This window comes from Symphalangus syndactylus, chromosome 14 (assembly GCF_028878055.3).
Source record: "Symphalangus syndactylus isolate Jambi chromosome 14, NHGRI_mSymSyn1-v2.1_pri, whole genome shotgun sequence".
Lineage (NCBI taxonomy): Eukaryota > Metazoa > Chordata > Mammalia > Primates > Hylobatidae > Symphalangus > Symphalangus syndactylus.
Window position 1 is genome coordinate 9,874,041 of NC_072436.2, and position 23,627 is coordinate 9,897,667.

General features: G+C 53.0%; 1 protein-coding gene across 4 annotated transcripts in view; it reads left to right on the forward strand.

Annotated features, from left to right (window-relative positions):
* The window catches only part of UBE2O (ubiquitin conjugating enzyme E2 O), a 64,782-nt gene that overhangs the window by 32,915 nt on the left and 8,240 nt on the right, over window positions 1-23,627 (forward strand). Inside the window, exons 2-13 of one of the 4 annotated variants that reach the window (XM_055242095.2) lie at window positions 15,786-15,845; window positions 16,042-16,152; window positions 18,664-18,761; window positions 19,236-19,299; window positions 20,214-20,357; window positions 20,818-20,927; window positions 21,071-21,221; window positions 21,447-21,919; window positions 22,376-22,530; window positions 22,783-22,895; window positions 22,984-23,112; window positions 23,479-23,568. In XM_055242095.2, coding sequence (XP_055098070.1) covers window positions 15,786-15,845; window positions 16,042-16,152; window positions 18,664-18,761; window positions 19,236-19,299; window positions 20,214-20,357; window positions 20,818-20,927; window positions 21,071-21,221; window positions 21,447-21,919; window positions 22,376-22,530; window positions 22,783-22,895; window positions 22,984-23,112; window positions 23,479-23,568 — 1,698 coding nt within the window. Of the gene's footprint in view, window positions 1-15,785; window positions 15,846-16,041; window positions 16,153-18,663; window positions 18,762-19,235; window positions 19,300-20,213; window positions 20,358-20,817; window positions 20,928-21,070; window positions 21,222-21,446; window positions 21,920-22,375; window positions 22,531-22,782; window positions 22,896-22,983; window positions 23,113-23,475; window positions 23,569-23,627 lie in introns of all 4 variants that reach the window. The other 3 variants (XM_055242094.2, XM_055242096.2, XM_063617091.1) reach the window with 3 other exon arrangements.

A 23,627-nucleotide genomic window follows, 5' to 3' on the forward strand; every position in this document is an offset into this window, starting at 1 on the left:
GCCCGTCCCTGCCGACCCACTGGGGTCAGCCTGTCTCTGGGGCTTTCTGTGGCCACAGACATCAACAGTGTGTGGCAGGCCAATTTTGAATGCTGGCAGGACCAACACCTAGTGGTGCAAGACCCCAGCTTGCACTTGATCCCAGGGGTCTTGTGTCTCTTCCTCCTTGGCTTCCCATGCCTTTATCAAGCTCCTGCTTCTCTGTGAAAAAGAAATGTCTGCAGCACCCCAGCCCAGTTTGTCTGGGAAAGATGTAGTTACAGAGTTGTAAGGAGTGGAGAATCAGCATTGTTTTGACATAGTCATTCCAGGGTGGGTCATGAAACCTGCCAGTGCCTCTGGTGTAGGTTCTCCTGGCCTGCATGTGGGGTTGCTTGGCGGTGTGTTTGGGTAAAGATGTGGGCGAGTCTGTAACATTTCTGGCCACTGGGATTGATCTGAAATCACAGGTATTAGGAAGACAAAACGATGCAGGAAGCCAGGACCACTATGGGAAGATAGGCCCCCCTGCAGTTCCATAGCCCCCTGCTCCTCCATAGCCCCCTGCTCCCACTTCAGTGGGAACCTGGCCCCTGGGGAAAGAACTGGCCTTGGATCAGGGCTCTTGTGTGTTATTTTTACTGCCTTTTCCTACCATATTTGCATTTTTAAAAATAGCACTGCTGAGTGGCTCCTTTTCAACATGAGTCTGCCTAGGAAAGTACGGTGCATTTGCAGAGTGTGGCTGTTGATTAGCAGCCAAGGCTTGGCATTTGGGAGTGTGGCGCAAAGGGGGCCACTGCTGTGCTGGGTAGGGGTGAAGCTCCGGATCATGAGCTGCGGCAGAAGTGAAGCAGCAGCTTTCTGCTGCCTCAAGGTTATGTCATGCTTCTGTGCATTCGCAGTTGCAGGGAGGTGATGAAAGAGGGGCAGGGAGCGGACGGGCGCGGTGGCTCACGCTTGTAATCCCAGCACTTTGGGAGGCTGAGGCGGGCGGATCATGAGGTCAGGAGATCGAGACCACGGTGAAAACCCCGTCTCTACTAAAAATACAAAAAATTAGCCGGGCGTGGTGGCGGGCGCCTGTAGTCCCAGCTACTCGGAGAGGCTGAGGCAGGAGAATGGCGTGAACCCGGGAGGCGGAGCTTGCAGTGAGCCGAGATCGCGCCACTGCACTCCAGCTTGGGTGACAGAGCGAGACTCCATCTCAAAAAAAAAAAAAAAAAGAGGGGCAGGGAGCACCAGGGTCCCGAGGGCCATGGCCGAGGAATGGGGCCAAGCGGGCATGCCTCCTTCTGCTGGCATGCTTCTTTCTCAGACACTGAGGTTTCCATGTGGGTAGAGCCACACTTTCACACCAGCTCGCTCCCTTCTAGTCACAGCTCTGAGCATCGGGTTCTCAGGACCACAGCATGGCCTTCCTGCCTGGAAGTCTTCAAGGTGGCAAAACCATGTCCCCCAGGTTCCCAAGGATGCGTGCTGGCAGGATCTGCTCTTTGCCACTGTGACAGCAGCTGGCCCGGGGCCTTGTTCTTGTCAGCATGGAAACCGGCCCAGGCTGGGATCTGGACCACCTGAGCAGAGGTGGGTCAGGGTTGGGGCCATATCAGTTTGAGGACCTGGTGCCTCTGTGTCTTTCCCAAGGGCTGGACCACAGAAAGGGTGTGTCAGGGAGTGCTGAAGGGTGGGCATCAGTCAACTCTCGCTTTCTTAGTTATTTTCAGTCACCTTGCTTTTACGCCTTGATCCCTGGATTTCACTTAAAATGTTTTTTCTATTTTTTTCTTCATTACACCCCTATATCAGCAGTAAACTTAAAAACATTTTTTTAAATTAAAAACAAATATTCCTAAGTAGTCAGAGTATATTTTGTTTTAGGAGAAAGGGATTTTTTTTTTTTTTTTTTTTTTTTTGAGATAGGGTCTTACTCTGTCATCCAGGCCAGAGTGCAGTGGTGGGATCGTGGCTCACTGCAGCCTTGACCCCCTGGGCTCAAGGGATCCTCTCACCAGAGTCCCCCCAAGTAGCTGGGACCATGAGCATGAGCCACCAGGCCTGGCTAATTTAAAAAAAAAAAAAAATTCTGTAGAGATAGGGTCTCACTAGGTTGCCCAAGCTGGTTCTCGAACTCCTCGGCTTAAGTGATTCTCAAAGCTCAGCCTCTCAAAGTACTGCTATTACAGCGTGAGTCACCGTGGCAGTCAGAAGTTGAACTGTTTTAACTATCAGATTCACCTAGGGAACATTAATCTCTCTACCCAGAGATTCATTCAATGGGTTTGGGTTGAAAAATCAAATCCGTGTTTTTCAAGTTGATAAACAACTGCCTTAAAATCTGTTCCGGCCGGGTGCGGTGGCTCACACCTGTAATCCCAGCACTTTGGGGAGGCCGACGCGGGTGGATCACAAGGTCAGGAGATCGAGACCATCCTGGCTAACACAGTGAAACCCCATCTCTACTAAAAATACAAAAAATTAGCCGGGCATGGTGGCGGGTGCTTGTAGTCCCAGCTACTCAGGAGGCTGAGGCAGGAGAATGGTGTGAACCCAGGAGGTGGAGCTTGCAGTGAGCCGAGATCGCGCCACTGCACTCCAGCCTGGGTGACACAGCGAGACTCCATCTCAAAAAAAAAAAAAAAAAATCTGTTCCACCTTCCAAGGGACCTGTGGAGGCTGCTCCATTTTCCACCACTTCATAGTCTTTTGCTTTCAGCACTGCTGAATTGAATATCTAGACTTCCTCCAACTGTTGGCTTCCACCATTTGCCCTTCAGAGACCAGCACAGGGTGCAGACAGCCAAATGGCGCCTCGCAGTTGCTGATTGTAAGGCATGGCTCCTGGAAGAGGGTGTCCTATAGTCCAAGTACAGTTTGGTCTGTTACTTTCAGGAATTGTGTACCTCCTTCAGGACTGTGATAAAATGAGTTTCTGCCTGAGGCCTGGAGAGCCCTCCGGGAGGCTGTGGGCTCCTAGAAGAGGGAAGTTTTATGCCTAATTGTACAGAAAAAATTATCAGAAGGCTGGGGTTCCAGGTCTCACATGTTGGTGTCTGTTCTCTATTGTCCCTTCTTCAGGGCGCCCCAGGGCAGTGTGGGGCAGCTATCCCAGACCCCAGGGAGGGACTGGGTGTAGGCCCACTCCATGCGTCCCAGCTCTGTGACCTCCCCCTGTGCCTTCCTCCTGAGGTGGTGAAGAGCATTGAACCTTATCTGCCCACTTCTCCACCTCCACTTCTCCCAAGCACAACAGCAGCAAGCAGCTCATCTGAGTGCAGTGAGCCAGGACTCAGATACTAGCGGAAACAGCACCCTCATGGAGACTGGGAGGAGTTTCTGCCCAGTTCTGCAGGTGCAGTGAGACATTCATCTCTTCACTCAGATGTCTCTTCGCGGACGTCTGATGCGTCCACGCAGCATCAAACACCTGCTCCTCTTCCCTTCCTCCTGTCTCGCCTGGGCCTGCAATAGCTGTTTCCTGCCCCTGGACATGCTCAGCATTCTTTCCTCCTGCAGTCGAAGGCCCTTCGTGGTGCTCTCTGCCAGGTGGTTTTAGTAATGGCCTCTAAAGACCCAGCTCAGTTCAGCCCCCAATGCACTCTCATTTGGCCTCCATCCATGTCCTCTTATCACTGGGGGTGGGTGTGTCCATACTCATAAAAAGGAGGGGGGTAGAGAATTTTGACCGTATTTACAAGGAGGTGGTTAATACTCTAAGATTTCCTGTTGGTTCTCTTCAGATAGCTCTCTTGGTGTATCTAAAATCTCCTCACTTTAATAATGCATCTAAATCCTGATGTGCCCATACATGAAATTTTGCGTTATGTTCTGTTCTTTGTCAATGTTACTGTCTTCTCCACGGAAGAGGCCCTCATCTAGGAACCTGCCCTGGTGCCCCAGCCATGGGGGGCTCCTTGGGCCATGCTGCCCAGGGATGTTGTTGCCTTTTGGCTGGCCTGCTCTGACAGTCAATGGGGATGCCCACATGTGAAGAGCAGAAGCCTGCCCCTGAGTCAGGGAGAGGTGCCGGGCAGGTGGAAATCAGGGCCCCAAGAGGCATTTAGGGGACAAGCTCTAGAGGAGCTCGAAGGGCCTGGAGCTCATTCAGCTCAGTGTTGCCCAACCCCCTGATGAGGCATCTGGTGCCCAGAGAGGTGACATGACTGCAGCACACACAGCTGGGGAGTGGCAACTCTGTGGCCCCTGCAGGACCTGCTCCCTGTGCCCCGAAGCTTATATTCCACATCTCTGTCCCCTGCAGCGTGTAGCCTCCATGTGACCAGCCGCAGCTTTGTCTCACTGCACCTGCAGAATTGGGCAGAAACTCCTCCCAGTCTCCATGATGGTGCTGTTCTAGTTAGTATTTGAGTCCTGGCTCACTGTCCTGAGATGAGCTGCTTGTTGCTGTTGTGCCTTGGGAGAGATGGAGGTGGAAAGGTGGGCAGTTGAGGGTCTTAGGACCTAATGATCCAGCCAAGAAGTGACATTTTGGTCAACTCCCACTCTCCAGGCCAGCTGGCGTCCCAGTGATGCCAGCATCCCGGGATGGCATTCATTTCATCTGCCTTGAAATAGTAACTGCAGGTGTTTGAGAAGCACGGGGAGGTTGGTGTGGGCTCAGGGAGGTTATGTCTCTTCCACGTGCAGTCTGTCATGGCTGAGAGCAGGCCCTGCCCCACTTCTTGGACACAGCCCCTCCAGGGCTTCTCTTCTCCTGGGGAGCATAGCTACAGGGAAACACCGCTGTTTCCCCCAAACTAGAATTTTCCCAGAAGCAGTTCAGAGGGATGCAGTCCCTTTTAGCTGTTTCTCTGGGGGGTGTGCATCAGAATCATTTGGGGAACTTTTTCATATGATTCCCAGACAGCAGGTCTGGGACGGGGCCTGAGAGTCTGCGTTTCCAGCAAGCTCAGGGAAGATGCTGGGCTGCCAGTCCAAGGCCACGCTTCATATATATATATACATACATACATACATACAGAATCTCGCTCTGTTGCCCAAGCTGGAGTGCAGTGGCATGATCTCAGCTCACTCAACCTCCGCCTCCTGGGCTCAAGCAATTCTCCTGCCTCAGCCTCCTAAGTAGCTGGGATTACAGGTGTGCACCACCACGCCGAGATAATTTTTGTATTTTTAGTAGAGACAGGGTTTCACCATGTTGGCCAGGCAGGTCTCCAACTCCTGCCCTCAAGTGATCCAACTGCTTTGCCCTCTCAAAGTGCTGGGATTACAGGTGTGAGCCACCTCGCCAGGCCCAGGGCCACACTTGAATGGCAACATGGTTCCAGTTGGTCCAGGGGTAGCAAGGGCCATGCTTGGGGACCAGACAGGTCAAATGAGGAAGGGCAGCTGAGCAAAACAAAGGCTCTGGAGTCCTGGCACTTGGGTGACCTTAGGCAGCTCACTTACCTCTCCAAGCCACCCAGTCTCCTGTGGAATGAGAGCAGGAGTGGTGCCTCCTTCGTGGGGGTCACAGGGTTGGAAGAGGCAGTGCACATGGGGTTCTTTCCTGGCAGGCTCTATCAGGATCAGTTTGTGCCATTAGCAGCCTGGGTCCTCATTCCGTGAACTAACATGGCATCAGACACTGAGGGGTGTTGAGGCTGTGAACTTGCTCTGTGCCTGGTCAACTGGCCGACTCCCTTGTTCTCAGGGATGCCCGACAGCCGGGCATCTGAAATGGAGCAGTCCAGGGCCACTGGTTAGGCAGTGATATCCCAGTCAGGCCTGACAAGAACAGAACATGAAATCATGCTGATCACTTTTCTGCCTTTTACTTATACTTTTGAGGAAGTAGGCTGCCTTCTCCTAAAGATGCCCATCTGTCTCCTCCCTTCAAATGCAGGAGCCCTGGGCTGTTCTTGTCTTTTTTTAAGCCAGGTTGACAAGCCCAGAGCCAAGACAAGGGGTGCAGGGCTGGGCTCCTCGGCTCCCAGCTCCTGCTGCCAAGTGCGCATATTGCATATCAAACACCACAGCATCTGCAGAGACCAGCCCGCTGGCCCTGTGCCAGGCCAAGCCCCGCAGTCCTTCCCCCTCACTTAGCAGGCAGTTGGACTCAGTCCCCTTTCTCTGTCCCTCGGGCAGGCTGTGCCTCCAGGCCATTCCAGCAAGCTGGCGAGCTGCAACTGAGTTTCCAGGCGGTGATGCAGCAGCACTGTATTGCCCGGCCTGAGAGTCTGCGTTGTGAGATCAGAGAGGGTGTCAGGGGTGAGGGTGTGGGAGCTGTCCCTGGTGTGCAGTTCCCCTGCAACCCCGGTCCTCCTGCCTTCCCCCGCTGCCATCCAGAAACAGGACTCAGTTTCTGGTCTCCTCACCCAGCTTAGTGCACTATTTAGTTGTGTATAACTGTTTTCAGGTGTAATTTCATCTTCTCTCCCTTATCTCAGTGTAAGTTCTAGAAAGCTAATTCCCATTCTTAATTATATATTTGTATTCTTGTCTTGTCCTAAGTCTATAGAAAACACTCAAAAACTATTGAATCAGTTGACCTCAGTCTTAGCACAGCTTCTCTGTTGAATGGCTTCTGTAGCTCATGATTGACAGAATTTTCCAGCTAGGGGCACCAACATTTCTTTTACTTCCAGCCATTTCTGGAGGTTCTGACTCCCCTCCCCCAGGCATGTGAGCCCCCTGGCCATTTGTGCTTTGCTGGTAAAACCTTCTGTCCTCAGGTGGGCAGTGAGCTGATTGCCGGGTTATCAGGGCTCAGTGACATGATGGTCAACTGCTCTGAGAAAGTCCTTACACTGGCACCAGCCGGAATTACTGACCAGTCACACCCTCAAGTCCAGTCCAAACTGGAAACTCGGGCTTAGGCAGAAGCTGGAAGAGGAGTCCAGCTCCAACAGGAGGCCCCATTTTCTGCCTCTCCTAGTTTTACTGTTTGAGCCAATTTAGTAACATTTTAAGTCAGGTCAGAAAGTTAAAGTTCCTCACCCTAAAAGTGCCTGAGTGTGACTGTGTGGGTCTTGGGTTTGTGTTGGTTTGCATGTTTTTTGGTTCCAAGACCGGCTTCTGATGAGACGGATGTCCTCCCTCTGATGTAACTGCCCTGAAGCCTGGCCAGAAAGGACCGAGAGTCAGCGCAGGTGCTAGGCAGAGAATTCAGTAGAGTGGAGATTCTCCAGCTTCTCAGCAGTCACTCACAGTAAAATACACATTTTATATCATGACCCAGGACACATACATGTTATATATGCAACTGAAAGGGTTTTTTCAAAATATTTTAACCGCAGTTACTTTTTGCCAACCTAATAGTACTTGTTCTTATCACACGTGTATTAATGCACTAACATTTTTTTTCCAGTGTTGATCATGACCCACTAAATTGGTTCTGTAACCCACTAATGGGTCACAACACATGGTTTGAAAAAAAGTGCTGCTTTGGGAAATATGCCATTCTAAGATTTCCGCAGCTGTTTCAGAAATCCACACTGGGGTAAACTTTCCAATCTGGTGTAAGTAGCTTCTCAGGCCATTAAGCTGCATTAACATTGTGGGGTGGGGATGAATGTCACTGGCCCTTGCTTCCTCCACCCCATCCCTACATCAGATTCTTGCAAAATCTTTTTTTTTTTTTTTTTTTTTTTTTGAGACGGAGTCTTGCTCTGTCGCCCAGGCTGAAGTGCAGTGGCTCGGTCTCGGCTCACTGCAAGCTCCACCTCCCGGGTTCACGCCATTCTCCTGCCTCCGCCTCCAGAGTAGCTGGGACTACAGGCGCCCACCACCACGCCCGGCTAATTTTTTTGTGTTTTTAGTAGAGATGGGGTTTCACCGTGTTAGCCAGGATGGTCTCGATCTCCTGACCTCGTGATCCGCCCGCCTCGGCCTCCCAAAGTGCTGCGATTACAGGCGTGAGCCACCGCGCCCGGCCGATTCTTACAAAATCTTTAAAGACCATATGTGTACCTTATTTTATGTTTGTATTCTTGTCTAGCCTTGAATATATAGGAATCACTAAAAAAGTGGGATCCTAGGCCTCAGCAAGGTTTCCTGCTTCCACGCCTCCAAAACTGAGTTGGGCTTTTTTGTTTTGTTTTGTTTTTGAGACAGAGTCTCGCCCTGTCTTCCGGTCACCCAGGCTGGAGTGCAATGGCGCGATCTCGGCTCGCTGCAACCTCCGCCTCCCGGGTTCAAACGATTCTCCTGTCTCAGCCTCCCAAGTAGTTGGGATTACAGGTGCCCACCACCAAGCCCAGCTAATTTTTGTATTTTTAGTAGAGACAGGGTTTCACCATGTTGGCCAGCCTGGTCTCGAACTCCTGACCTCGTGATCCACCTGCCTCAGCCTCCCAAAGCACTGGGATTACAGGCGTGAGCCACTGTGCCCGGCCGAGTTAGGTTTCTTAGTCTGAAAAATATCTGTATGTGCACTAACACACGTGCCCCCTGTCTTGAACTATAGTGGCGCCACACCTGTGCTGGCAGTGGAGTGGGCACACGGCAGCGTGGAGCTAGACCCTTCAAGCTCAGGGACAACTGAAGAGCCAGGGAGGCCTCAGCTGGGACAGGAGGGGAGGGAGAGAGGCTGGTTAGGAGCCCCTGAGGTCCCCAGCACAATTGGAAGCTCTGTCTTTCCCATACCCCCAATTGGCCACTGTCAATTTCACTCTTTTTCTATACACCTAGGACTCAGACCCAGCTCAGACTATAAGAGATGGTGGGTCAGGGAGAAGGTGGAGGAGTGGCGTTTCTCAGATTGTTTTTACTCTTTGGGAAGTATCAAGTTGGAATTTAGAAATTTCCAGTGCTGGTCTAACCTCATCTTCCTTTTAGGAATCTGGTCTTTGAGTCCTGGCCTAGGTCAACAGCTTCAGTCCTGCGTGTGGCTGCTGGACCTTCAGAGGTCTAGGGTCTGGCTCAGTCCTGCAAAGGGAAAGCCTCACTCTTTGAACACAAATCCAAGTCAGGAGCCATTGCAAGCTGACCTGTTGTCTACACACTCACAGGGACCTAGTGTGGGGCTGGCCATCTGCTTGTCCTTCAGGTCCTAGGCTGTCTGTGAAGCCTCAGCGGGCGCTTGGCATGATGCTGGACCTTTTCTGTTTGAGACTACTCCAAGCTGTAAGCTGAAAACCTAGTATTAGGGCCAGGCACAGTGGCTCGCGCCTGTAATCCCAGCACTTTGGGAGGCTGAGGCAAGAGGATCACTTGAGTTCAGGAGTTCAAGAACAGCCTGGGCAACATGGCGAAACCCAGTCTCTACAAAAAAATAAAATTAGCTGGGTGGTGGCATGCGCCTGTAGTCCCAGCTACTCAGGAGGCTGAGGCAGGAGGATTACTTGAGCCCAGGTGGTTGAGGCTGCAGTGAACCCTGCTTGCGCCACTGCCCTCCAACCTGGGTGACAAGAGTGAGACCCTGTCTCAAGAAAAAAAAAAAATCTGGTATTGATTACATCACTAACCTCCAGAAGCGGTGGGGTTGTTTTTTCCTCCGGGATTGAAAGAGAGCACACATGTCTCCTCCTGTTTGGCCTTCCCTGGTGTCTGACACATGGAGATGACTGTGGCATGGCTGGTGGCTTCCAGCCTTGAGCTGTAAGTGCTTAGGCTCCATGCAGGCCCCTCCTTTTGGACTTCCTCCAGCTCCCCTTTTTGAACTGGGAGCCCCTTTAGTGTTCAGATGCTGGTGCTAGCGGCCAGGCACAAAGCCGCCTTTTCCCTTGGAGCAAGGACATGGCCTCCGGGGAGCAGCCCAGCCTTTAGGAGCCACCCACTCCTACAAGGACATGACATTCAAAATCACTTGAAAGTAGCTTCTTGTCTGGGTGTAGTGGCTCACACCTGTAATCCCAACACTTTGGTGGCAGGAGGATTGCTTGAGCCCAGGAATTTGAGACCAACCTGGGTAACATGGCAAAACCCTTTCTCTACAAAAAATACAAAAAGTAGCCAAGCATGGTGGCATATGTCTGTAGTCCCAGCTACTCAGGAGACAGGTGGGAGTATTACCTGGGAGGTGGAGCCATGATTACACTCCAGCCTGGGCGACAGAGTGAAACCCTATCCTTCCCACGCACCCCTCCCCCACCACACCAAAAAAAAGTAGCTTCTTTATTTAGCTTCTTTGTATTTTCAACATGTTAATCAGCCTCAGTTTGTGTTTTCTATTCCTGGATCACTTTATACAATGAATTTGGATTCCACCTGGTCAGTCAAGGTCAATGTTATGAATGAGAGTCTGGACCAGGAGCTGCAGGACGAGGTAGTTGCTTTTGCTGTGTTGTCAGGGGTCAACCTCAAGATTGCAGCTCAGAGAAGCAGCATGTGCCTTGGGAGTCAGGCAGCCGTGGAGGAGAGTGCTTCTGGCAGGAGAGGCCCCCAGTGAGCTTCCCCGGCTCCTGAATGCCTGCTCTGAGTGGCCCCCAGCAGAGCTTCGGGGAGCTCAAATGGGGCAGAACAGAAGTGCCCAGCCTCCTGCCATGTTGCCCTCTGCCCTGGCATTGTCCCTCACCCCTCACTTAACCATTTGATTGCTTTCTTACTTGATGCATCCAGAGGCTGGTCCGCAGACCCACCTTCTCCGCCATTGTTCGGGTCTCAGCACCTGCGTCTGCAGAGCACCTTCAGGGCTTCTCAGCTGTGGCACTGCGGGTGCGTTGGCCACGCCATTCTTTGCTGAGGGATGTCCCGTGCATTGTAAGATGCTCAGCATTGTGGCCTCTGCCCACTAGATAGCAGAACCCCCACCACCCTTTATGACCACCGAAAGTGTCTCCAGACATTGCCAAATGTCCTTTGAGGAGCAAAATTACCCCTAGGTGAGAATCACTGGGCTAACCGGCCTCCGTGCTCCCTCTCTCAGCACATTCCCTGCCCAAAAATCAGGTGATCTTTTGGATATCACCATCAGGCAGGGCTCTGAGTGGAGGCCTTCAGGGGCTTCCATCTTGCACAGGATAGAATCTCAAGCCCTACCTGTGGCTCTCTAAGGCCTGAATAACTGGGCGCCATGCCTTCTGCCTTCTTGAAGTCCTGCCGGCATGTGCCAGTCACGCCACCCAGCACCTTGACAGCTACTCCTCCCTGCGTGGTAAGCTCACTCCCCATCTCATCCCGATCTCAGGTTCAGCATCACCTCGGAGGCGCCTTTCCTGACCACGCATTTAAAATCCCTCACTGTGCTCTCCCTCTGCTGGCCCCCATGTGGCCTAGTTTTTCTTCGTGGCACTTGGTACCACCTTCTCTGCGTCTGTCTGTCTACGTCCGTCCCCCTTGCAGGAGAATGGGCGCTTAGCATGTGCCAGAATCCTTCTCCTCGGAGGGCAGCTGTGTTGTTTGCTGCTCCTGTTTCCAGAGGAGGCACAGAGGATGTCGGTCCTGGGTTCCACTGGGCAGCCCCACTGTCGTGTCACATGTGTGCAAAGTAGTGTGTGTTTGCCGGGGGCGGTGGCTCATGCCTGTAATCCCAGCACTTTGGGAGGCTGAGGAGGGTGGATCATGAGGTCAGGAGTTGGAGACCAGCCTGACCAACATGGTGAAACTCCATCTCTACTAGAAATACAAAAATTAGCCAGGCATGGCCGTGCATGCCTGTAATCCCACTACTCAGGAGGCTGAGGCAGGAGAATCGCTTAAACTCCAGAGGTGAAGCTTGCGGTGAGGCGAGGTCGTGCCACTGCACTCCAACCTGGGTGACAAAGCGAGACTCTGTCTCAAAAAAAAAAAGTAGTGTGTGTTCATTTTAAACCAGCTACCACCCCTTCTGGCTTAGAGACACTGTTAGCATTTTGGCATCTTGTCTTGTCCTTTTTCTGTTCAGAAACCTCTGATAGTTACAGCTCTCTAAGAAATAGACAATAGGCTGGGCGTGGTGGCTCACACCTCTAATCCCAGCACTTTGGGAGGCCGAGGCGGGCAGATCACGAGGTCAGGAGATCGAGAGCATCGTGGCTAACATGGTGAAACCCTGTCTCTACTAAAAATACAAAAAATTAGCCCAGCGGGGTGGTGGGCGCCTGTAGTCCCAGCTACTCGGGAGGCTGAGGCAAGAGAATGGCGTGAACCCGGGAGGCGGAGCTTGCAGTGAGCAGAGATCGCGCCACTGCACTCCAGCCTGGGCGAGGGAGTGAGATTCCATCTCAAAAAAAAAGAAATGTTAGACAATAAATAGCTCACCAACTCTGAGGTTGTTTAGAATTTCAGAGCCCATGAGGACAGTTGAAATCTCTTCACCCCCAACCCCAGATCCCCTCATAGTAATAATTTTTTTTTTAAACTACAAGCAGGGCACCCCTTAACAGTAGGGATTGGGTTTATTCCAAGGTTTAGTTTTGTTCACAAATCTGGTGTTTTCCCAGAGTGGGCACAGTGCCCTCTAGTGTTCACCTGCCAGGCCGGCTGGCACCTGTCATTTGCTCTTTGGAGGTAGAAAGGGAAGTGGAGGGCAAACTGCGCCCAGCAGGCATCCGCAGTCAGTGGCCACCACTGCTGCCTTCCACTTGCCTCAGAAATGAAGAGAGTTTTTATTTCTTTCATAAGCAGAAGAATCACTGTCTTTAAATGTGTAGACCTGCCAGAAGTCTTTTCCTGTCTCTGTAGCTCTGGGGAGAGATGAGTTTTTTATGTGGTTAAGAGAGTGGACTCTTGGCCGGGCGCAGTGGCTCACGCCTGTAATCCTAGCACTTTGGGAGGCCAAGGTGGGTGGAACACCTGAGGTCAGGAGTTCAAGACCAGCCTGGCCAACATGGTGAAACCCGGTCTCTACTCAAAATACAAAAAAAGTTAGCCGAGCCTGGTGGCATGCACCTGTAATCTCAGCTACTCGGGAGGCTGAGACAGGACAATCGCTTGAACCCAGGTGGCGGAGGTTGCAGTGAGCCGAGATTGCGCCACTGCACTCCAGCCTGGGCAACAAAGAGCGAAACTCTGTCTTAAAAAAAAAAAAAAAAAAGAGAATGGACTCTGGAGCCAAACTGCCTGAGTTCAGGTCCCAGCTCCACTACTTGCGACATTGAATGATTTGCTTATTTTCTCTTGGTCTCAGTTTGCATATCTGCAAAATGAGCATGGCAGTGATGTGCTTCATGGGTTGTGGAGCACCTCATGGGTGAAGGCAGTGAAGCGCTTGGAGAACTTTCTACCAGGTAGGAAGCACCTGGTTAGCATGAGGCGAAAAACTCCAGAGCTCTTGCGTTCGCCAGGAGCACGGTGATTCCTTCCTGACCGGGGCACTGAAAGGCTTTGTGAAGCAGGTTGTGCACACGGGGGCAGGGAGAGGAGAACATTTGGAAGGAACTGTTCAGTGGAGTGGCTCACAGATGGGAGGGTATGGGCTTACTTGGAGAAAGCCAGTGCCCAGTATGGGTGGGGTACAGGAAGTTAGGAAGGAAAGTCACAAGAGCCTCCCAAGTTGTCCTAAGTCCTTCCAGATGCCGTTGTCTCGGGTTCTAATTCCCAGTGGAAGGGAGTGTAGCCACCATGTTACCATCCCCCAGGCCCTTGTCGCTCCCACTCTGCTCCCAGCACCATCAGGGCTTTGGAGAAATGTAATACCTTGTCATAGAAAGGTCAGAAGAGCTCCTGGAGGCAGCGTGCTGGTGGGGTGGAGCTGCTCTTGTCTGGAGGCCCTACGGGAAGAATGGCTTTTGCTGCCAGCCTCCCTCTCCCTGGGAGCACTGGGCACTGCCTGCCCTGCGAGCCTCTGGCCTTGCCATGATGCCAGCTTTCGCCATCTGTTTTTTTCTGCTTCAGCCTCAGAGTTGACACCTCGGTTTCCCCTGCACTCCCAAGGGTGCTGTTAGGCTGAACAGGGTGTCCCATCAGTGACGGCACTGACTTAGGTCTGTGTCTGCGCTGTTCTTGCCTCCTTTCCTGGCGGCTGTCTCAGGGACCCCCAAGTGGTGGAGGCAGCCCTCCCGCCACACATGGTGCAGTCCCCCTTGCATTGGATTCTCCTGTCCTGCAGCTTCTGGCTTCTCTGGGAGCAATTGTGGCTTTTTGAAGTCTAAAATGGGAGCAGGGGATTAAGGTAGGGTGGGGCAGCGCAAAAAATACTGTGTCTCAGAGTGGAGATTTGGGCACAGAGGGTTACAGCACAGGATGTTCTTTGATTTAGAAAAGTGGCACTGTCACGCCAGCATGACCCTCCAGCCTTCTGGGGTCTTGGAGCAGAGATAAGGAGAGCCTGACCTTTCAGGGGTCTTCACCCTGCAGCTCACAGGGCCAGTGATCACAGCTGCCGGCCTTGCTGAGCACCTACTCTGTGCCGTGCACCATGTGCCACCTGTGGTCCGCTGCCTTGGTGACTCCACCTCAGCCATGCCAAGACGGCTGCCATCATCTCTCCTTCCACATGTTGGCAGGAGTGGTTTGCCTGACGTTCCTGTGTGTGATTCGAGAACCCTGTGTTTAAGGACTGGGCTTGTTGTCATTTGAAACTTGGGCTCATACCTGGATGCAGTGGCTCACGCCTGTAATCCCAGCACTTTGGGAGGCTGAGGCGGGCAGATCACGAGGTCAGGAGTTCGAGACCAGCCTGGCCAACCTGGTGAAGCCCCATCTCTACTAAAAATACAAAAATTAGCTGGGCGTGGTGGCACGTGCCTGCAGTCCCACCTGCTCAGGAGGCGGAGACGGGAGAATTGCTTGAACCCGGTAGGTGAAGGTTGCAGTGAGCTGAGACTGTGCCATTGCACTCCAGTCTAGGCAACACAGCGAGACTCCATCTCAAAAAAAAAAAAAAAAAAAAAAAAAACTTGGGCTCATGAGTTCCCATGGGACTCTCTGCACTGCTGATTGGTGGTGGGGTCCATTGCTTTTCTTTCCTTTTTTTGTGAGTCACGTTATTCTACTAGCAGAGTTTGTTTTAGCTGTCATTGCCAGCATTTAAGTGACCTTGAGCCAGTATCTTCCTTGTTCAGCAACCCAGTTCTCCTTTCTTGGTGGTGACCTCTCAGTGCCGCCAGGTCAAGAGAGGCCACTACAGAGGAGTGTCTGGTTGGCTATTTGAGGAAACAGCTCTCCAGCCATGTGGTTTGGGGTCTCGGAGGTGGACACACACAGTGACCCGTCCATGATTATGACTCAGTGAAGAACCATAGAGGAGCTGCCCCAAGTTTGAGGAACCGGCTAAAAAAGACGCAGGCTGGCCTGGTGGGAGCATCACCTGCCTGGGCTTTTGGGAGATGGAGCAGCAGGAGGCAGCAGCCACTGCCAGCTGTGTGTAAAGGGACAATCAGGTGCTCGTGCAGTTGGCCGGGCTCCAAGAGCCAACCATCCTGAGGGTTACTTAGCAGCCTGCAGGGCTCCAAGCGCAGCAGATAAGGTGCAGGCCGCAGCTGGTCAGGAGGATAACCCAGATTAGAACGTGGTGTCCGGTGATAGCCAGGCTTCAGGGTGACCCACCGCAGCCCGGTGTCCTGCTCCTCCCCCAGCCCACTCTCCCTCAGCACTGATCAGCTAGGGCAGGCACTTGCAGAGGGCAGAAAAAAGATGGAACACAAAGCAAATGTTTTGCTCTCTGTAGAATAGGCTGTTAAATCCTATATTAAAGTGCAGCCTTATGTGATCTGTCATTGAGCCGCACTGTTCAGTATGAGGAGGGCTACCGCCGGCGAGCCGAGTGCCTCTGGTGGGCAAGACGGTGACCACAGGAGCCCCAGGAGGCCTGCGGGCGTGACGCGCTCCGCCTGTGGCTCTGGGTGCTGGTCGAAGGTGTGTGCGGTCTGTGAAGATGCTGCTAGCCAAACGCTTAGGATTTGTGCACTCAGCAGTGTGGATGTGACACTTCAGAAGAAGTTGGAAGAAAACTGTATTCTGTGGTGGCTTCAGAGCCCAGTCTCTCACACCTGTATTTTCTTTTACAGCTGAAACTAGAGGACCGTTCTGTGGTGCCCCGAGACGTCGTCCGGCACATGCGATCCACTGTGAGTCCTGCGTCCCCACCCCAGCCCGAGGCCTGGGGGCAGCCACCTTAGGGACTTGAGCCTGCCCACCTCGCACTCTGTATGTGGGAGAGCTGGCCGGCTCTGCAGGGGGTGCGCTGGGGTTGCCTGGGCTGGGTCTCCCGTGGTGACCAGAGCTGCTGCACCATGGGACTCGCATGTCTCCTCCCTCCCCCAGGACAGTCAGTGCGGCACGGTGATCGACGTCAACATCGACTGTGCCGTCAAGCTTATCGGCACCAACTGCATCATCTATCCCGTCAACAGCAAGGACCTGCAGCACATCTGGGTGAGCCAGCCCTGTCTTCTTATCATCCTGTCTGGGCCCTCTGGTTCTCTCGGTGGCACGACCTCTGGCCTACAGCCTCCTCCGTGCTCTTGCCAAGCACAGCCTTCCTGGGTCAGAAGGTGGAGCACAGCAACCAGCTGGCTCCTGTAGCCTTGTTTTCGCTGCTTTCAAGTAAGCCATTTAGACGTGAGGTCAGGACGTGCCCTTCCCCAACCCCAGCATAGGCTGCCGGTGTGGTTATCTTTAAATGTTTTCCCTTCTTCTCTAGTATTTCTTTAAAAAAAATTATTGGAAATAATTTATTTTTTTAATGATTTCAAACTTACCAAAAGTTGTAAATTCCTGTGTCCCTCTCATCCAGGTTCCTCAGCTGTTAAGATTTCACTTCGTTTGCTCCATCACCTTCCCTCCCTCCTTCTGCCCGAGATCCCCCTCCAGTCTTTTTTCTTCCCAAAACATTTGAGAGCAAGCTACAGATGTGATGCCCTGTCACCCACCCCTGAATACACACACCTCTTGTGTATTTTCCAAAAATAAGGACAGCCTCCTGTGTAACCACCATATAACCCCCAGATTGGGAAATCGACGTTGATAATTACTGTCCAGTCCGCAGACCACATGCAGTTGTCCCAACACTACTCTTTTCTTCTTTGCGGATCCAGGACCCAATTCAGGAACACATCTTGCATTGAGTTGTCATCTCTTCATTCTCTCTCCAGTCTGGAATCGTTTCCCAGCCTTTCTTTGTCTTCCATGCCCTGAACAGTGATACATTCAGTAATTTGACCCTCAGCCTGGGTCTTTCTGGTGTTGCCTCATGCCCACGTGTTCTTGGCAGGCCCACCACAGAGCGCTGCCCTGGTTCATGGTACCCCATAGCCAAAGTGCTAGGGTTGTTCACTTTTACCCCTGGTCATGTTGGTGTCCACCAGGTCTCTCCACCATAAACTCACCATTTACCCCCTTTAAGTGACTGTATTTTGTGGGAACATAGTCCCAGATTATGTCTATAACCTGTCATTTGTCAGACTGAAATCCACCAGCTTTGGCCTCCATTCACAGTTCCGCCTGCACCAGCCATTGCTCTCATGTTGCTAAATGGTGGTTTTATGACTCCCTTGTTCCCCCTCATTTCTTTTAGCTGGCATTCTGCTCTGTAGAAGAGCTTTATCTTCTGCCCTATTTATGTATTCTTTTTTTTTATCAGTATGGACTTAGAGATTTCTGTTTTATTCATTGGTTATAATTAATTACTACTATTATCTGTTCTGTTGCTTAGATGGTCCCAGATTTAGCCAGTGGGAACCCCTTCAAGCTGGCTTTCGTATCCTTCTCACATGGCCCTTTCTGTTAGTTTTTTAAGCAATTTCTTTCTTTCTGGCATGAGATGTGCCAGGCTCATCTTGTACTTTTTGTGATCCAGCCCCAGAATCAACCATTTCTCTAAAAAGCCTCATTGCTTTCAGAGAATGGTATTTTTAAAACCTAAGATCTGGATGCTAGGTGTGCTAATTGCTACTTGGCTCTTTTGGGACACACTAGGAAATACACATTTATTACATGGATACACACATCTAAATATGTCACTACCTGCTCTGTGTGTATATTAAAATATACGAGTTCAGGCAGAGTTCATGGGCACAGTGGCTCACCCCTGTAATCCCAACACTTTGAGAGGCTGAGGCAGATGGATCACTTGAGCTCAAGAGTTTCAAGACCAGCCTGGGCAACATGGCGAAACCCCATCTCAACCAAGAAAATACGAAACAATTGGCCAGGCACAGTGATGCATGCCTGTAGTCCCAGCTACTCAGAAGACTGAGGTGGGAGAGTCGTTTGAGCCCAAAGATGGAGGTTGCATTAAGCCAAGATCACACCATTGCACTCCAGCCTGGGCAATAGAGCAAGACCCTGTCTCTAGAAAAAAAAATAAAGTAAAATAAAATATATGAGTTCATCCTGATACATCCGCTTCCACCTAAACGCCTCAGACTCCTCTTCCTTCTCCTCCTTCCTGCTCCCTTTCTGTTAGTAAACACGTGGGCACCTTCTCCAACAGTGAGGGGCTTGGCTCTCGATATCCTTGATGTGTTAACGTATTTATTCAGAGCACTGTCCATATAGCCACCCCCCAGTGGTGTGGCTGCCTCCTCTGCCTGCCACCTCCACAGCCTCCTTGCCAGGTGTCTTGTGTCCATGGATGTCCCGTGTCCATGGATGCCATCAGGCCTCTCTACCCCTGCATCACCCACCCCGTTCCTTCCAGGCAGCCCCACCACCACCACCACCACCACCACTTCCTCCTCACTGGGAAGAGCAGCTGGGATGCAGCCTAGAACTTGTAGGGAGGGCCTGCTGCAGCAGCTGTTTAGGGCTAGTAGCCAACCGGTCCAGTCAATGAGCTGTCTAGATCCTCCCCCATCCTGTCTTCGGTGGGGAATAGCGGAATCTGTGCCCCGGACATGAACGTTGTCTGCTGTGCCTCACTGCCCCTGCCCCCTTGGTCTGCAGCCCTTCATGTATGGGGACTACATTGCCTATGACTGCTGGCTGGGGAAGGTCTACGACTTGAAGAACCAGATCATCCTGAAGCTATCCAACGGCGCCAGGTAGGGTCTCACCACCACAGGGCCATCGGCTTGGGAAGGACAGCCTCTTGGAAAGAGGGGAGGAGGAGGGTGTTTCCTCCTGGGGACCGTGATGACAGGTTTGATCAAGGGCGGTGACAGATGTTGCAGGCATCCAGGGCCTAACCCTGTACTGTTCTCCTTATCTGCCGTGGCCTAATTCTGTTGCTCGGTTTCTGATGTGTCCTGGCATAGGAAGAAACGTTTTCATTGAGGATATCTGCTAGAGGCTGATGCTTTACTTGAGGCACTGTGATGGTGCAGAGCAAGCACTCCAGTGGCACTTGGGGTCTTGTTCATTGTGGGAGAGCTTCTTGTACTACCTCGGGCTGAGTTGATGGTAGAAGACGTATTGTGCTATTTAGGGCACGTGGGCGCATTGGCATCTCAGAATCACAACTTTTTGGTACTCCCTGTGTCCCCTCGTGGAGACCAAACCTCTGTTCTCTGTTTTAGGTGCTCCATGAACACGGAAGATGGCGCCAAGCTCTACGACGTCTGCCCGCACGTCAGCGACTCGGTAGTGTGCTCCATCCAGGCCGGCACCCTTCTCTGATTGCTCAGTCCTCTGGAAGGAGGACTTCTTAGCAAAGAGCTTGTAGCTGGACCCAGCTAAACAGAATGGTTTCCTAGAAAAGGGGCGGGTGCGCGCCAGAGGGTCTAAAAGTTTGGGTATAGGCAGAAAGTATTAGAACTTTTTTTTTTTTTTTTGAGACAGAGTCTCACTCTGTCGCCCAGGCTGGAGTGCAGTGGTGCGATCTCAGCTCACTGCAACCTCCGCCTCCCGGGTTCAAGCGATTCTTCGGCCTCAGCCTCCCGAGTAGCTGGGATTACAGGCATGTGCCACCACGCCCGTCTAATTTTTGTATTTTTAGTGGAGATGAGGTTTCACCATGTTGGCCAGGCTGGTCTCGAACTCTTGACCTCGGTGATCTGCCCACAGCCTCCCAAAGTGCTGGGATTACAGGCATGAGCCACCGCGCCCGGCAGTATTAGAACTTTTATTTGCATTTTTGTTAGCTTTTTTTTTTCTCATCCTTTAAGGTTCCACTTTGTCTCTCTCAGTACAGGATGATGCATTAGTTGGCAATAGTACATGGACACGCACAGCAAACAAGTAGATATAGAGGGGGCGCGTGAGCAAACAGGTTTCAGGACCACTGCTCTCTGGAGTCCTATTCCTCAGAGTTTGAGCCCTTGACCAAGGAGCATGGAATGAATCACCTATGTTTGAACAAGGGTGCCAGATGACTTCTACGGACCCGGGGTTTGGGAAGTGCTGATCTAGAGCCACAGTACTTGTTTTAGGGTGTGTGGGGCCTGTGTGTGAGTGGGCTTCTGCAGGTGGGCAGCCAGCGGGCACAGGCGTGGAGAGCACGGTCACCCAAGGAGACACGGCTCACGGGGACTTTCCTCTGGCCCCACATCCTGCAGGGTCTCTTCTTCGATGATTCCTACGGCTTCTACCCAGGCCAGGTGCTCATTGGCCCTGCCAAGATCTTCTCCAGCGTCCAGTGGCTGTCAGGTGTCAAGCCCGTGCTCAGCACCAAGAGCAAGTTCCGAGTGGTGGTGGAAGAGGTGGGTCCGGGCCCAGGGGCAGGAGACGGAGTCCTTGACCTTCACACCCTGGAGCTGAGCTGCTGCCCCTTTCCTGCCCGCGCTGAGGGTTGAGCCCTGCTCTTCGGCATCTGGACCCTGTTGATCTCAAAGGGCTTTGAGAGTAAAGGGAACCCAGGCTCTGGTCATAGTGACCAAAAGACAGATTGTCCCCCAGCCCAGCCTGTACAGGCCGAGCAAGGTGGGAGGGTGGCAAGTGGCAGTTCCAGTGGCCCCTGGCTGGTATGAGCAGTGACACTGGTCCTGGGCATTGGGTGGGGGCTGTGGTTACAGTTGGGGCCTGCTCTGATGTGTCTGTACTTGGTGCTGCACTAGGAAGATCAGTTTCCTGCTCTGGAGGTCGAGTGGGCTTTGGGCAGCTGGCTAAAGAGAGTGCTGTCAGAGCCTGCCCTGACTGGCGTGTCCCACCTGCCATCCCCAGGTGCAGGTTGTAGAGTTGAAAGTTACATGGATTACCAAGAGTTTCTGTCCAGGGGGCACAGACAGCGTCAGCCCCCCACCCTCTGTCATCACCCAGGAAAACCTAGGCAGGTAAGCATGCCCTTACTGCCAGCAACCCAGGGGCACACGTGGGACAGGACTCTGGGCCCTGGTCACATGCCTGGGGAGGCTTAAGAACGCTGCTGGCCTCCCAGGAGTCCAGCCCAGCTCACCCCTGCTTCTTCCCCAACCAGGGTGAAGCGTCTCGGATGCTTTGACCATGCTCAGCGGCAGCTTGGGGAGCGCTGTCTGTATGTCTTCCCAGCCAAGGTAGAGCCAGCCAAGATTGCCTGGGAATGTCCAGAAAAAAACTGCGCCCAGGGGGAGGGCTCTATGGCCAAGAAGGTATGTCCTTGGGGTTGGGGGTTGGTGGGCATTTGAGGAACTGGCCTTGAGCCATTTCCATGGCCAAGAAGGACAGTCTGTGCTTTAGGCCTTGGGGGGCAGCCCTGATGACCCTTGCTGGCTAATCAGGTGTATGCAGCTGTCGTCCCCCCAGCCTGAGATGCCTAGGGCCAGGCCTGCCCAGGTGCACCTCACAGCCCTGTCCTCTCTGTTCCGCCCTTGCAGGTGAAGCGCCTGTTGAAGAAGCAGGTTGTGCGGATCATGTCGTGCTCCCCAGACACCCAGTGTTCCCGGGACCATTCCATGGAAGACCCAGACAAGAAGGGGGAATCCAAAGCCAAGAGTGAAGCGGAGTCCGCCAGCCCTGAGGAGACGCCCGATGGCTCTGCCAGTCCAGTAGAGATGCAGGATGAGGGTGCAGAGGAGCTCCACGAGGCAGGAGAGCAGCTGCCCCCATTCCTGCTAAAAGAAGGCAGAGATGACAGGCTACACTCTGCAGAGCAGGATGCAGATGATGAGGCTGCTGACGACACAGACGACACCAGCTCGGTGACCTCCTCTGCCAGCTCCACCACTTCCTCCCAGAGCGGCAGCGGCACGAGTCGCAAAAAGAGCATCCCCTTGTCCATCAAGAACTTAAAGCGCAAACATAAGAGGAAGAAGAATAAAATCACTCGAGACTTCAAGCCAGGGGACAGGTAAACTCAGAGTTGTGCCCCTCCCCAACGGCATCAGCGTGAAGCCAGGCAGAGTGCACGTCCCCTCAGTGTGCACGCTTGTGCTCGCGCACACACCTCTGCATGCCTTGTAGTGGCTCAGGGACGCCCATCCGAGACAACGTAGGTGCCTGGGGTAGGCCCTGGTGGAAAGCAGAGACTGAGGAGCGGTGCAGGGAGGGGGATGGTGGTGGCCTTAAGCTTGGCCTTCTGGAGCCATATCTGCCTGAGCTCTCCCAAGTGGATCCTGTTCTCAGAGAATGCATGGCCTTGGAACCTGGGTGAGCTTCCTGTGCACCAGAGACTCATCCTGCCAACCTGGGATTCAGAGTTTCAGGTTACCAAGCCCACAGGGACAGGGAGGGACAGAAGGACTCTCTGCCCTTTCCACGGAGGGGGTGGGGTTTGCATGGCCTGCTGACTGGCCTGCACCCGCAGGGTGGCAGTGGAGGTGGTGACCACGATGACCTCAGCCGACGTGATGTGGCAGGATGGCTCCGTGGAATGCAACATCCGCTCCAACGACCTCTTCCCTGTGCACCACCTGGACAACAACGAGTTCTGCCCTGGAGACTTCGTGGTAGATAAGCGAGGTAGTGCCAGCTCTGGAAGGGCAGCCAGCAGGGTGGTCGCCAATGAGGGCCTGGGTTGGGGCTTGTGGAGAATGGGCAGTGGATCTGGGGTCAGAGCTAAAATGAGGTCCAGAAGGGGACTGCCCTCATGAAGGGGTCTCACCACTTCCAAGATGGGGGAAGGTCAGGGTTCTGCACTCTGCACTGGCTTGAAATGTGGGCTCCTTAGCTGGGATCCCTCAGCTAGTCACCTCCCTTCCTCTGGTTCCCTAGTCCAGAGCTGTCCAGACCCTGCTGTCTATGGTGTGGTACAGTCTGGGGACCACATCGGCCGTACCTGCATGGTGAAGTGGTTCAAGCTGCGGCCGAGTGGGGACGACGTGGAGGTGTGTGCAGCCCCTACTGCTTTTTTCAGGTGGGCTCTGGGGTTGGGTGTAGGACCCCTAGCTCATGACAACCTGTCCTATGCCACAGCTGATTGGAGAAGAGGAAGATGTGAGTGTTTACGACATTGCTGACCACCCTGACTTTAGGTTCCGTACAACTGACATCGTCATCCGAATCGGCAACACTGAGGATGGGGCTCCTCACAAGGAGGATGAGGTACGCCTTCAAATTCAGGGTCTGGATGGCTGCTCACTGCCCTGTGCACCAGCTGCAGTCCCTGATGCTGCCACCAGGTGGCTCTAGGAGATAAGACCTGAAAGTCCTCTGGGCTCAGTGTCCCCAGGAGGGCAGCTGCCCCAAAGTCAAGCTGCCGCTCAGCCCTAGCAGCTGCAGTAGGACTTGTTTCCCTGCCTCCCTTCTGGGGTCAGGCTTCTTGAGCTGCCGCTGGTTACATTTACCAGAGGAGCTAAGTTCCTTGTCACAAGCCAGGTGGGCATGATGTCAGTCACTGCAGAGCACAGGAGGGCCTGGGGAGCTGGAGCTTGAGCTGGGCCCCCTGACTTTGTCCCCTTTGCCCAGCAGCCATCGGTGGGCCAGGTGGCCCGTGTGGACGTCAGCAGCAAGGTGGAGGTGGTGTGGGCTGACAACTCAAAGACCATCATCCTGCCCCAGGTGAGGCTCTGGCAGGACCCCCCTGCTGGGCTTGTGACTATGGCAGCTTGGGCTGGAGC